The sequence below is a fragment of the Xiphophorus maculatus genome, chromosome 11 (genome assembly GCF_002775205.1).
Source record: "Xiphophorus maculatus strain JP 163 A chromosome 11, X_maculatus-5.0-male, whole genome shotgun sequence".
Taxonomy (NCBI): domain Eukaryota; kingdom Metazoa; phylum Chordata; class Actinopteri; order Cyprinodontiformes; family Poeciliidae; genus Xiphophorus; species Xiphophorus maculatus.
Window position 1 is genome coordinate 20,449,098 of NC_036453.1, and position 15,130 is coordinate 20,464,227.

The 15,130-nt window shown below is 37.8% G+C and overlaps 1 protein-coding gene across 1 annotated transcript; it reads right to left on the reverse strand.

Moving 5' to 3' along the window:
- Positions 1 to 1,144: 1,144 nt before the first annotated feature.
- On the reverse strand, positions 1,145 to 14,858 carry LOC102222325 (retinal guanylyl cyclase 2-like). Its single transcript, XM_023341899.1, has 18 exons — positions 13,851 to 14,858; positions 13,470 to 13,771; positions 13,002 to 13,374; positions 12,827 to 12,911; positions 12,630 to 12,741; positions 12,422 to 12,541; positions 12,240 to 12,320; positions 11,359 to 11,535; positions 11,118 to 11,274; positions 10,870 to 11,019; positions 10,552 to 10,700; positions 10,317 to 10,474; positions 8,527 to 8,719; positions 7,133 to 7,307; positions 5,877 to 5,975; positions 5,129 to 5,223; positions 4,958 to 5,040; positions 1,145 to 3,162 (listed from the first exon to the last, which is right to left on the reverse strand). Exons 1-18 carry the CDS (start codon positions 14,722 to 14,724, stop codon positions 3,078 to 3,080), a joined length of 3,468 nt encoding a protein of 1,155 aa, XP_023197667.1. The 5' UTR covers positions 14,725 to 14,858; the 3' UTR covers positions 1,145 to 3,077.
- Positions 14,859 to 15,130: the final 272 nt, after the last annotated feature.

Below are 15,130 nucleotides of genomic sequence, written 5' to 3' on the forward strand. Positions count from 1 at the left end.
TAACTGCAGCTCATTCATCTCCCTTTTAATGCTGCCCTGGGCAAATTCCCATACGGCCCAAATAAAAACCACAACTGTGTGGAGTGCGTGTTTTTAAACAGCAAAGAACAATGACAATGAAGTGGGGAGGCAAAAAGGAAGAATCAATCATGGACAGTATCTACAGATTAATACGTTAGGCCTGTTGGAACTAGAAGACAAAAAGCAGGACCAGAGACAGGCATCGACCTTTAACCTTTGGGCCAAGTTTTCAGTCTAAAGGTGTTTGGAAAACTTCACTGATGCTACAATAGTTCAAGTCCCACAAGCAATTTCATTTCTGGGGGTTATTTTAAAAAGGTTCAACAAACAAAACGACAACAAATGAAGTTTTTAATGACACATAGCTCGGAACCCGTCCAGGTTAAACTTGGCTTGTTGCTTGGATAACTATGAGGACACAACATTGGCTCATCTCTTGAGTCTTTCGAGGTTTGGGTAACTTATAGGTCAGTATTAAATGCCAAACACAAGTAGAAGATCTATGTATGCAAATACGCATTTCTGGTCAGGTACTGGAACTCCAATCAGCAAAAAGACGCCACAAAAAAAAAAAACTGTGCAAACAACATTTAAGATGGTGAGTGTGAAATATAGCATATCTCAGAGGATAACCTCTTAAAATGATCTCGCACAGGCTCTTGGAGATATTGTGTTGTTTAAGACCCATTCTTATGTCTTTAAGAGTATTTTCCACCGTAAAGCAGAATCACTGAGGCTCACAGAGACAAAACAACAACTAATAATTAGCCACGACTGTCTGAGAGATTGGGCTCCACAGGAAATATATTACTTGTGACATGTTTAAATGCAGTTCTTTAGCCATTTTAACACTGATGTACTGGCGTCACTGAGTGTTTTTATTGATTCAGGCAACTGTCAGGCCGCCACTTGGGAGATGAGCCTCTGCAGAACTGATGGTCGGCAGCGAGTCAGACATAAGAGGACACAATCTTCACTAAAACCATAATTTATTTACAGAAACACACTGAGATCACTTTCAAAATGAACAATGCAGTCCATTCAGTTTTGACGTGACCTACCTGTTTGGCAAATTGGTTATAAATCTAAAAAAAAAAAAAAAAAAGAACAGGTATTGCCTTTAAAATAGGATTAATCATGTTGCTCTTCAGATACCCATCAATGAAAGAAAAGACCACTCCTCCCATGTTGCTCATCTTGATTCAGGATTTTCTCTTTGTCATGGGTTTAATCGTGCTTGAAAGAGTCAGAACTGCTAAACAGTTAATGGTGTGTAACACATCATATGCAGCCTGATAATTAAGTCATCAGGCGTCCAGGTTTTTTTGTTTTTGTCTCTATACACTAAACTACTGCAGCAAGGTGAAAAGTGATAATCAGCAAGCTGCCAAAAAAAAGTCTGCAGCCTGTTTTTAAGAAGAAGTTCATAACTTGACATCGCCTGCCTGCTGATACATCAGTATAAGATTTGTGGCAGACTGTGACTGAACCGTTGGGATTTGTTTGCATCTCCAGTTCAGTCAAATAATTAGGAAATCCAAGCAGAAAAATCAAACAAACAAAAAAAAAACCCTAATTGTGCAGGACACAAACTATGTACACATTTACATTATATACAAATTAAGCCAAAGAAAAAACCTTGAGGAGTCCAAGCAGAAGTTCTAGGTTGAAGAAAAGACACACGGACATTTCCCTCTGAGAGACGGAGATCCTTCGAGTTTAGCCCGCTGAAGCAGAGCATGAGAAACGATCATTTCAGCCAATTGACTCTAAAGATCTGTGCATCATTGTGGAAGAAACATGCTGTATTAAATAAAGGCCTGCAATCAGCCATGCATGAAGCATGCTACTGTAACAGACTGCCTATAGAGGAACGGCATTGATGAAACCAAGCGGCCATATATAGGATACAGCGCTTACAGCAGTATGCACACCATCAAAAACAACACTGTGAGTCGCTTCGGAAAGTGCTTAAAACGCATGTTCTCAATAGGCTGAGATCATACAGTAAATTCTCACTAAATGATAACCCTGAAAGAAAACACAGTGTTACAGTATCAGGGTACTAATATGAGAATTTAACATAAAATGATCAAAAACATCCATTTGATTTAACTGCTTGCCAAAATAAAAGTTATAGGTGGTATTTTTGGGGAGACAAATGCATCTAGTCTGTAAGTGCAAGCTAAAGTAGCCATTTTTCAGTCAACAGGTGGGGGCGCTAGACTCCAGCACTTTCCCTGGCATGTCATTCGAAAAGACTTGAAACCACAGAAGCAGTGGGATGGAGAATTTTGGCAGTTTTGTTACAGGTACTGGACGGTGAGAGGGTCCCTGAAGCGTTTTCTGTTCTGTCTTTGCAGATACTTTACACCAGGGGAATTTAGTTTACTTCTTTTAGATTATGTTAGATCATTTCAAAATGAAATGTCACATAAACAATCTACTCCACTTTGTGATTTGTACTGCAAAGACCGGAGTATTCCTCAACTACCCGGACTGAGCCAGGCGCTGATGAATAAATCCTAATGAAACTCATAGTAATAGGAGTTGATGTCTAATATATGTGTAGTTTTGACAATGAGGGCTTCTGAAGTGCAGTTGGGAGAACTGAGCTTTTGGGCCGCTGACAAAATCTGATCAATATCTTTATAACGCACAAAAGTAGGAATACGTACAGTAAAAGAAGCACAGCTACCAAACACATGGTACGCAGTGCTAGATATCTCTTATTTCTGGGTGGTTGTCTGACATCTTAGACCTGCTATGTGCATGAAAGACCTTGCTGTATTTTATGCATTTTTGGTTCAAAAACAACTGATGTGAAATCAATTGAAGATCCTTTTCTGCTTGCCTCCTTTTTGCACAGAGGAGTCTGGATTCTTCATTGAAGTGCTGTGATCTCACTACTAATGCAAAAAACGCATAATGTGAAAATCACTGGTTCCAGATGCGCTTCTGTTTCCTGGGTTTGCTGCTTCCCGTTACGAGCACGTCTTTGGCGTGGTAGAAACATGACTTTTCCCAGATCTCGAACATCAGCCCCTGATCCCGGCCTAGTTCGCCTTCTTCAGTCGATCCAGGAATTTTTGTCTTCTGTCTGGAGGGATCTCTTCCAGCCCGATACCATGATTGACACCGCTGTAAGAGGAAAAGCAGTTTTTATGCATCTGTGAGGAGAATACAGGACCAAACGGCATATTTAGTAGGAATACACAGCAGGAGTGAACATTTTTCAACTCTCCATTTAACACAGCTTGTTCTACACTGAACCAGTGAGGAAAACTAATTAAACTGATTCTATGATAGGATATATTTTGTGTGACAATCACATAAGTAACTTCACTTCATAATAATAACACTTATTATTATAATAAGGAACGAAAACCTACACTGGTGGTCAGAAGAGTTACAAATTAGGACTTATATTCTTCAAAAATAAAAGCCTCAATTACTTGTTTAGACTAAAGCAAAAGTAGCTTCCACTAATGGATAACACTGTCTTTTCAAATCAACACTTAAAGAAACTACTCAAAATATAAGTCTAAGTATTATTAAAAACTATATTCTAGTAAAGTAGGTTCAACATTACTAGAGAAAATAAACCCCTTCTGAAAAAGGGTTTATGTTGTTTGTTCACAATACAACTCAGAGATGCTTTACAAAACATAAAAATATTAATGAAACAAACCATTAAAGGTAACAACTGTAAGGCTGTTTATATTTGTTTTAAAATTCCTTTTAGTCACATTAACAAAATTATTTTTCTTATCAGTCTGATATCTATTAATAATCAATCTTAAGGGTAAATCATCTTGGTCAGCAACTCATTTTATTACGTATTAGACACAAAGGATTCCAAATATATTTATTTTAAGATTTAAAATTTAATACTTGAGTTGAAATTAAATGATTATACTAATTAGGGATCAATTGAAGCAACAAAACATAAAACAAACAAACTACTACCAGGAAGAATTCTGAAAGAAACTCAGCATAAATAGTTGGAGTTTCATTAGCTGCTGAAAGACATGATTTTATGACAAATTATGTCAGTTTATGTCTCTGAAATTGAAACAGAAGTATTTCTGTGCATAATTTAAACTTCTAAATACCCAACTTCAAAAGAAACAAAATGGATGGAAAGGACGAATGACATCGCCAAGACAGATTTCATGTCTCTGTTGCAGGTGCACGAAGGCAAAATAAAATTAGTGGAAAACCATTAAGCAACTGAGTCTAAAAACAAAGTGATCAGATTGTATTTGATTCCAGTTGAGCTTTTTTCTTGGTTCTGGTGCATGACAGACTTATTTCCTAATCAGAAGGTTTTCCTTCATGATGACAATTTATTGAGTTCTAAACTAGCAGCACAAGGTAGTCGATTTAAAAAAAATGATTTGAAATGTGTTCACAGGTATGAAAGTAAACGTGGTTTGTTCAGAAACTCCCAGATTTACAATTAACGTTTCTGTCACTTAAGTCAATTATGCAAATAAATATGGTTAGCCTTTCAAAATATATCTAGTATATTCACTTTAATATATATTTACAGAATACATTTTTGCATATTGAGGTTGGACCTAAATCAGACATGAAAAGAAAAAAACTATTTTGTAGTAGAAGGAGAAGTAAAAGCAGTATTTCTCACTGATCTATTTCTAAACATTTACAATGCAAATAAAACTATTCTGCACATTGGCACAGAGAGCTAAAACTACAGGATTTCAGTTAAAACTGTTATCCTAACATTCAGATGTGTTCAACTGATGCATTTGTAACTCATTTGAAACTCAATTGAAATTATCTTAAGCGCTCGCAGATCCTAGAAGGGGCCATTAGCAGCCACAAAATCTTCTATACCTCTGGAAGGAAGAGTTCACCGAGACAAATAACGTTTAGGTATTTTGGGGGAGCAAACAAAAGCTTTTCTTACTCTTTGGTCTCGATGGGAACTGGCAGAGGCTTGTTAAAACCTTCCTTCCCCACCAGCCAGTAAGTGGTCTCAATACCTTTTCCCTAAAATCAGATCACAGTTTGTGTTAACTACTAAAGGACTTACAGTTTTTCTCACATTATTAAAAAGTCAGTCTTTCAGTGTACATACCTTTAACTCTGTCAGACCTCTGACCTGAATCTTGTATCCCATATTCAAGCTGTTCAGGAGATCAACTGTTGTTTGGTTCACATGGATTCTGTAAGCTATGCATGTGCAGAAGAAACATCATTTCAGAGTAGGGAAATCGCTTTATGACATATCCACATAGAAACTATTTGTGTTGGGATAATCTATCTTTATAGATGCTGCTCAAATTGTAAGTACATTGGGACACAGTTGGGAAGCCGAAGCTGATGACGGTGATGTGAGGTTAGATTGGTTGTTGTTTGTTTTTCCTCCACTTGGTGGCAGTAGATCATTACTGGGCAGTTTTTGACTACACATCTGTTCATCCCTGAATATCCACCATATGGTTTAAATTAGCAAACAAAAGCAACTGGTTAAATTCCAAAAAAGTTACATCTCATAAACTGTAGCTTCTAGGGAAAGTCTTAAAAGTTTTCATGTATTAAAAGGCCACAAGAACTTTCACATTAATCCTCAGCTTTATGCCTAAATTTGAATGTACACAGAGTATGATTAATATAAATGTGGTAATTATTGGCATTTATCCCGAAACTTCAACATGCCCTTTAATTCTGTTGATAGTGTTAAAGGATTAGCAGGTACCGCTCACTTAAAGCCCTGTTTAACCTCAGGCAACGTGTATTCGGACTGCCATACACCTGTCCTCCAGCCCAGAACGCTCATAAATTTTTTTTTTAGAAAATTAATGCAACCATCTAAAGATACTTACGCAAACTGGTGGACTCCATTCGAGATGTGGTGTTGACCGTGTCTCCGAACAGACAGTACCGAGGCATCGTCAGGCCGACCACTCCTGCTACGACTGGACCTGTGATTGTCGTATGTAGAATAACACATATACGTAACTATAGATGTTTATAAACATGCATTTTCATAAATGCAGATGGCGTTCTAACCGGGAGAGAACAGAAATGCATTGGGCCATGTCAGACGTCCAGCGTGTGCGGTGTCTTAATAGGATGACAGCACTCTAAGTGGATAGTGTTTCACCGTTCCAGGAACACGTTTCAGACGAGGATAAAAGAGGTAAAAATATCTCCTTGACTTAGCAGCTTGGGGACTCAGATTCTTCTTTAACTCTTATTCACTCTGAAGTGGAGTTTAGGTTGATTTTATCCAATATTGCACAGTACTGACAAATATAACTCCTGACTTACTGAACTTTTCAAGAGTTTTGGCTGCTTTTCAGTAATTACTTTTTATGTAACACACAAAATAATTGGAAATACAGTGTATAAGAAAGATAATATTAAATATTAAAGGTAGAAATGTTAGCGTGTCTCCAATCATTTAACTTTTCTAGGGAAGCTTTTTTGAATCCATGGGATTTCTGAATGACTTTCCAAAGCTTTTGTTCAGGTCTTAGTGGTCCTTGAAAAAGATCATTACCCTTTGGCTCAATGATACTGAGATCATTTACTTTTATTTAAAGTTTTCTCTGAGTGACCTGCCTTTTTGTTGTGTTTTATTTTTTTACTTCTGAAACATGTTTTGGATTAGTTTCTTCATTTATTCCCCTATAGTTTCTAAAGCTTCCTGGTGTTACAAAATCTGAAGTAAAGCTAAACTGTGATAGGATGATCCTTTTTTTTATAAAATTGTATTGTTTTGCTTTTGTAAGTTTTTGTAGATGCAATAAAAGAAGGGAAATATTTGCTAAGTGGAGACACAAAGAAGATGTATGTCTTTAAGTTAAGGGTATTTTTATTCTCAGACGATGCATCAATCTGAGAAATTAATCTATATAAATATGTGCAGCAGCCAAGCATGTTAGATAATTGAAAAAGAGCTTTGGAAAACTCTGATCCATTGTTTGTATATGCTGCAAACCATGAAGTCATGAGAGCTCGCTGAACACAAAATGCAATCATTTGTTTTAAGGAATTGTCCAGATGCTATTTCAAGGTGTGCAGTTGTAATGTTGGGACTTTATTACTGAACAGAAAGTAGTAACTTGATGCTCACCGGAGTGCAGGCCAACACGGAGCCGGAGTTTCAGGTCAGGCATGTGTCTAGCCTTGAAGCTCCCAATCAGGCTCAAAATATCAAGGGACATGTTGGCCATCTCTGCTGCATGACGATTGCCATTCCTGGTGGGAACTCCAGAGGCCACCATGTACGCATCTCCAATGGTTTCCACCTGAGCACCACAAAAATGAAGAAGTGAACAAACACAAGAGCGGGATTTTTGTCTCAACCTTCATTTAAAGACAATTAGAAAACTAAAAAGTGAAGATAATGTCAACTCAATACCAATAGGTGTCAAATAAGGAACATCTGTCTTGAAATAATAAATATAAATGTATTTGATTAAAGAGCTAATTCATGTTCAGCTTTATTCAAGTCCCAAGGGGCAATTATTAAAAAAGTAAGAAAGACATTAAAACTCAGGAGTTTTAAAATTGAGGGGCAATACAGTGTGCCAAAACAACATCAAATATCAGTCCATACAAGATATGGAGAGTACAAACAGTGCATTGTATCATCATCCAACAATTTCTACTAACATCAGTAACACATGTGAAAAAAAATAGAAATCAGCTAATAAACCCAACAGTCAGATGCTACTCCTCCTGCCTTGTCCTGCATTCAAAAGAAAAATCACTAATGTGTTATGAAGTATTTTATTCCTTTAAAGGCAATATTAATGGCAGTAACGCTGTATCTGCTGCTGGGTACTGGCCACATTTAAATGAAAAATACAAACAGGAACTGTGTAAACAGTTTCAAAATGACAAAGCCTATTTTTAATTTCTTATTTTAGGTCAAACAAGATGAGTTTCCTTTCCTTACTACAGAAAACATCTATATTCTTAGGTTTCACACTATGTAATGGCATTATAGAAGGTTTTCAACTCTTTGTATCATTAAACACTGCATGGGTTGGTTGAAATAATATTCAGACATTAAATTTAAAAAATGAAATAATGGCCACCACCACATTTTATTATTCTTCCTTCCAGAAGTACATCAGTTTTTAACTTTTTTTTGTTAAAGTATAATTTCATGGTCGTGTTGAATGAGCCTCAGATCAATGTTTGAGAGATTTACAGAGGGACGCCATTTGTCTGATTGAGGTGATGTAGGTCATAAGCAAAAAAGTTATGATCCACTCCTATATAACACTGTATAATAATTAAACAGATAATATAAAGAACAAAATCCATTTCAGATATAAGGGTTATAGTTTGATTCCATGCGTCACACAATGTAAAATAGTTGTTTGTTACCTTCAGAAACCTTTTTAAAAAGTAGCAATATTTGAGTTTCCTCTGACATGCAAACAATACTACTTAAAAAAAATGCTAAATTGAGAATAAAGTCTTACTAAACGCTGCAAACAGCCCATGAATGCTGACCTTGTAGACGTCGTGCAGTGGGATGATGGCGTCAAAAAGCGTGTAGAGATCGTTGAGCAGGTCGACCACCTCGATGGGCTCACTGAGCGCGGAGATGGTTGTAAAACCCACGATGTCACTGAAGTACAGCGTGACTACACTGAAATGTTCCGGCTCCACAGGCTTGCCGAGCTTCAGCGCCTGGGCCACAGTCCTGGAAGACGGACAGGAAGGCTGAAAGGCGAGCTTGTAGCGCCGACACACCGCTCGGGTCTCTAACAACTATTGCAGTTGTGTTTTCAAAACTTCAACAAAATGTGACTAATTAGCTTCATCATTCTTCAGTGGCCACTAAATTTAACTATACTACAATCTAATCAGAGTTCAGTGAACACATTAATGATGTTTCTTCACTCTAAAGAGTGAGTTTATTTGCATATTAAGATAATATTAGCATTTTAGCTGCTAAGTAGTTAGCTACCTAGTGCTAGCCATTTTCAACATTTACACTTTGACCAAAATATTTGTCACAAATTCAACTTGCAGACAAGCTATGAATTTATATTTATTTGTGTTCATTATCTTTGTCATTTTGTAGCAGTTTTAATTGAAAAGTTATTTCAATTTTTGAGCCTATTTATTTTGGTTTCCAAATTCAGATCTCTGTCAAGTCTTTTCATACATGACGAGGCTGTCATCTTTACATTGATTCATTCCAATAAAAATAAAAATAAAATGAATTAATTTTGACCCAATTTTTTATTATTACTATTTAGCCTTTATTTTACCAGGATAAAAAAACCCATTGAGATTAAAAATCTTTTTTTTCAAGGAAGTCCTAGCCAAGAGATAGCAACAAATACAACACAGAAAAATACACAGTTAAAAGTCAATGTCAAGCTATAAAAAAGAGGCTCATGGAATCGGCCTCAATAATTTTTAGTTTAAATTTAAAAGCATAAAACAAAATGGGTTCAGTTGATCTAAAAGTTCCTTATAACAAGTTCCATGAAGAGGGAGCAGAGTGAACAAAATATAACAAAATATTACTTATTTAGTAATCTGGGTTATAGATTTTTCTAATCCTACATTTTAGTTGACTTTTATGTTTAGAAAGTAGTTACTTTTACAGAGTCAAACCCATAACCTAACCCTGTTAATTTGAGTCAAATGAATTAACACAACCCTCAGTCAGCAAAATAATTCAGACATTTTTGGAGCATAATCACTTAACACCCATGTGGACTGGTATATATATATATATATATATATATATATATATATATATATATATATATATATATATATATATATATACATATATATATATATATATATATATATATATATATATATATATATATATATATATATATATATATATATATATATATATATACTGTATATATATAGTATATATACTGTATATATACAGTATATATATATATACATGTATATATATATATAATTTTATTTTACGATTCTATATTATCCGAATAGAAATTATGTTCAATGACATGAAACACAAACGGATCTTCTGTTGCTTCAGGACAAAGAGAGCCTTGTCTGTTAGGAAGTTTGTGCATTTTTGCACAAAAAAACAAACTTAAGGTGGGCACAATGAAAAAGAACTGCATTGCCATCAGTCACTTTAATGATGCAGCATTTGACTTTCTATCACTATGACTAAGCAGCACTTGGTAGTGAAAATGTTCCTCCTTTGCATCTGTTTTAATCTGTAGCTCGTTGTCAACTGAAGTTTTGAGTATAGCATCATGTCTTTGTAATGTTTTCACATAATGAATACTTACTTGGGCAACATCTGAGCCACCAGTTGATCTGTTTTCTGTCTCTCCAGCTCAAGCTCCTCCGTCCTCTCTCTTATAAGATCCTCCAAGTTAGAGGAGTACTGCTCCAACATCCGCAACATAGAGTCTATAATATTAGTCTTCTTTCCTTTGTGCTTGAACTGTCATGAGAAGGTTTGTTCCCAGTAAGTTTCAGTTCATTATAGAATCCCAAATTAACGTATTTTCAGATTTTTACCTGCTTGAAGATATCCTCAAAGGTTGGTCTCTTATCTGGATCTTCACTCCAGGCTTGTTTCATTAACTGAATTACTTCTACAGGGGCCTCCTCCACTGATATAATGGGGCGACACAGAGGTGGAGGGTCTTTAACCTTGTTGATAATCTCTGTCAACACAAAAAAACGAACAAAATATTAGACACACACAACACAGAAGAAATTAAAGGGAACAGTTTAGTTTAAGAGTCCTTGTCTCATACGAGGAGGATTTTTAGAAAGACCTTAGATATATAAAATTACTTAAAATCTACCACCATCTTGCCTGACATTACTCACCCTTGGGAGGCATATCCAGCATGCAGAAAGGCGAAGAGCGAGAGACAATCTCCTGCACAATGATGGAGAAACTGTAAACGTCACCAAAGAAAGTTCCTTTCCTCCTTAGACTTGGGTCTCGCAGCAGCTCCGGAGCCGACCAGAGCAAGTCTTTTTATTGGACAAAAACGCACAACCATAGATAAGCAAATTGTCATGCATAAGTAAATAAAGAACATTTTTTATTCCAAACTTGTAAGTGTTCTCACCCTCAGGCTTTTCATCATCAGTGTCTATGCTTTGTGCAATCAATATTTCATTAAACCCATAATCTGTCACCTTCAGCACAAAGCGCCCATCCACCACACAGTTACGGGATTTGAGCCGCCCATGGATGATGCTGCGATGATGCAGGTACTTCATTCCCTGATGATAATAAAAAAAATAAAAATACATGTAATGAGACAACCTGGTCATGTGTAAAATAAAACAGAGATAAGTCTTTCTTACCCTGATCAGATCCATTAACAAGGAAGACTTGAACATCCAATCCAGACGCACTTCTTCGTTGCCCAGCAAATCCTCCAGACTTCCCCGGCTGCAGTGCTCAGTAACAATGCCAAAGATCCCCGAGTCAAAGAACAGTCCCAGGAAAAGATTTAGGTTCTCGTGCCTCATCTCCCTTAGCTGCAAGGGGGGGGGGGGGGGGGGGGGGGGGGAGGAAAGCAACACTTTTTCAATGTTTTACAAAACCACTGTGCTCTGCTTTTTTGTGACCAAAAAGTATTTAGTATTGTTGTTAAATTATTTGGTTTATCAAAGATGGAGATTCCACATCAATGAACACAAAGATTCCCAAGTTCAGTCATTTTGAAATGCAAATACAAATACAACTTTTTCAGTTTGCCAAATTTTTTTATATATATAAAGAAATCAACTATCATGGCATCTTCCATCTTAAGATGCAATTTAACCTTGCATATCATCATTACTCTAAAATCTAAACATCCAGGTTACAAAAGGGAAAAAAACAACAAAAGTTGCCATAATTTGGGAGTTCATGTGAAAAAGTAAAAGATTTCTCATTTAAAAGGGTTGACAAACTGTTAATTTTTGTAACTTCTGATTTGTATCTCATTAAATCTTTCTCACACAAACATCCTCAAGGCCAAAGCGTCTACCTGGCAAAAATAGAAAACTTTCTTCTTCTGCCAGAGGCTGAAAGAACAAGAACAAAGTTCTTTCTGGCCAGGACATTTTCTTGGACACCTTGGAAGCCCTCACATATCTCTCCTACTGAAGCACACCACCTTCATATTTCTCTGACACCACATTATAGGAAAAGGTTCTGCCCAGAATGTGTCAAGACCAAACTTCAAGAACTCACTTACTTTCACAAAGACTACCTCTGTGCTGCCATTCACACTAGAAACTGTTCCTGTGGGACTTTTCTTCAACCAAACCCAGTCACCCTGTAAGATAAAATAAGTATCATTTTGAATATCAGAGGCTCCAGACAGAACTAAACGTGGGAAACCTATCCATTGCATCTGGCGTGGTGTGATTTTCTTACCTCAAACACAGCAACGTTTGAACTGTCCGGAGTGGAGGCTAGGTAGCTACGGCCAGACACAGAGTGGTGAGGTGTCTTCATGTCGCCTTGGCTTTTCATGATACTTTCATCATTTAGCTTCTGCTCACACAGAGGAAAAAAAAGGTAATGCCAGAGCAAATCATTTGGAAATGCAAAGAGGTGTCAGTTTTGATTCAGTGAGACTGACCCGTTTGCTGACTTGAGTATTGATAAAAACGAGATCATCAAGAGTCAGGATCACCTTCGATGAGCCACCGTTTCCATTACTCCCAAAGCTGAACCCAACTTTGCCTTGTTTCCTGTGCACAAAAACATCATGTATAATTAAGAAAGCACAAATACTGAGCAAGCTGAGATGTAATTTTCCTACCCTGTTATACCTACTTCAAGTAAAGAAAGATGTTTACTACACCTCCCACCAAAGAAATGAACAACAGGAATAGAAAAAAGAATGTGATTATATCCATCCCTTTGGAAAGAAAAAAAAGGAACAAACGTTTGTGTAAATTACCACATTTATTACATCAGTGTATGGATGCTAGTCTGCTAATACACTGACCTCCAGTGCAAGCAAAGTATGGGCTAAACCAGCAACTTGAATCTGTGTAGGGAGTGCTGCCTGCAAAGTGAACTGAGCGACCAAGATATTGCAAGCCTCCTGTCTTGCCGTCTGTGTGACTACCATGAAGAAAATGTGTGGAGTAGAGCGAGGTGCCCATGCCGCTGTAGTCCAGCACTACATAGCCAGTCTGCATCCCTTCACCGTTTCTTCCTGCCTGCAGCTGCTGATTGAATCCTTCAAATTCAAAGCCTCCCTCACTTTCTCCCAGGACAGCACCTGATACCCAACGGTCTCCACTTGTGCGGGCTTGTTCAGCAGCCATAGCAATATAGTACATCATGTTGTAAATGGTGCCAAAGAATGGAGAAACCTAATAAAGGGCAGTCAGACAACACATTTTAGGAAGAATGCTTTGTTAACTTTGGTGTCTTGCTTTCAATAATTAGATTCCTCAACAAGTCTTACCTGTTCTGGTGGAGTACTGCTGCGGATTTCATAGGTGTTTTGAGCCTCTCTGAAGGCCTCATAGAAATCGCGTTCCCCAGACTCCATGGTGATGGTGAGAACTCCATCATAGGCTTTTCGGAGCTTGGTATCATTTCCTAGCATGTAGTAGTTTGCGTCTTTGTATGGTAGGGAATACAGAAGCGTGTCATAGGTAATAAAAACATAGCCACGGTCTATCATACGCATAGCTAAGGCTGTTGTCAGGAGTTGGTACTGGGCTTGGCCACCAATCAGGACAGAGGGCATGCACATGATGATTACTGCAAAAAGATTAACAAAACAAGTTTGCACAGTTTGCATGGGCTTAAGTTCTTGACTTCTGAGTAAAGTGCATCTTACCTCTAACTCGATCTGCTTCCCTCACTCTTGTCAGAGCTCTCCGAGGCCCATCCTTATCACTCTCCATTGTGATTACAGGGTTGACAGGTAGGCCAAGATCCCTGAGTGAAGTGGCTAACTCCTGTCCTGTGGCTTCCCAAATATCAGTTTCTTCTGAGATGATGGCCACATGAGCCCATCGAAAATACCTTAACACAGTAAAAATTACATGGGCAGACAATGGCAGTGGTCTTAGGAAGGTAGGGTACATGTCTCTTGTCTTCATGTTGGGTTTGAGACAACCCCAAGACAGAATCCCAACATCCCACTCTTTTGCATACAAAGCAGCAGAGGAGCAGTAGCCTGGGTTAGCAGGACCCAAGAAAGCAGCACCGTAACCTTCTAGATCAGCAAAGCGAACAAGGGCACGAGTTGACTTGCAGTCCTCATTAATCAATGTGTAGTCATACCAGTAGCCTTTGTTAAGGTAGGGGTTCTTGTTTATACGGCTGGTGGCAAGGCGGGCTGCCAAGTCAGGGAGAGCCTTAGAGTATAAGATGTCACATGTCCAAGGTCCAACCAGGGCCACCTTGAAAGTGGTTGCCCATGCTTGACAAGGAAGTAATGAGATCATGAGTAATAGGAGATAAAACCAGTTCCCCCTTGATCTTCTGGTTTGCTGCACTGGGGATGATGGCAACTGTGGTGTTGATGACAAGGATTTTGATGACAGTGATAATGGTGTTGATGATAGCTGAAACTTTCTACAGCCAGCAAAACTATTTGTAGTCACCGTCCATATATGCCTCTTTCTTATCACTTTAACTGAGTGGTGCCTCCATCGTGGGTGGTAGGCTAGGTTGTGAAGACATTGAGGGTCTCTCTGATTTGTCATTTTCACATCCAGCTTCAATGATGCCTCAGACACAGAAGGTGAACTGAGAGTTTACAATGGTAGGTGAGATTTTCTTTGGTTCTGGGATTACTTCCCTTGGCACTCTGCAGGCCTCTAGTCCAAAGGTGGAAGACTCCAAGACATCACTGCCTCCAGGAGACAAGAACGAAAATATATTAGAAGGAGACATAAGACACAACATTTCATAATTCTGTTGGAACTGAACACTTGTTCTGATTTAATCTTTATTAATCAGAGATGAGCCTTGAAAATCCATTGACACAATGTCATTATGAATCCTTTCAGCATCGATATGGCCTCACCGCTGAGGACGCGCTGCCTGTGCTGTCCCTTGGAGAATTACTAGCATGTGTGTAAGAAGCTCATTAGCTTTGCCAGAGCTAAT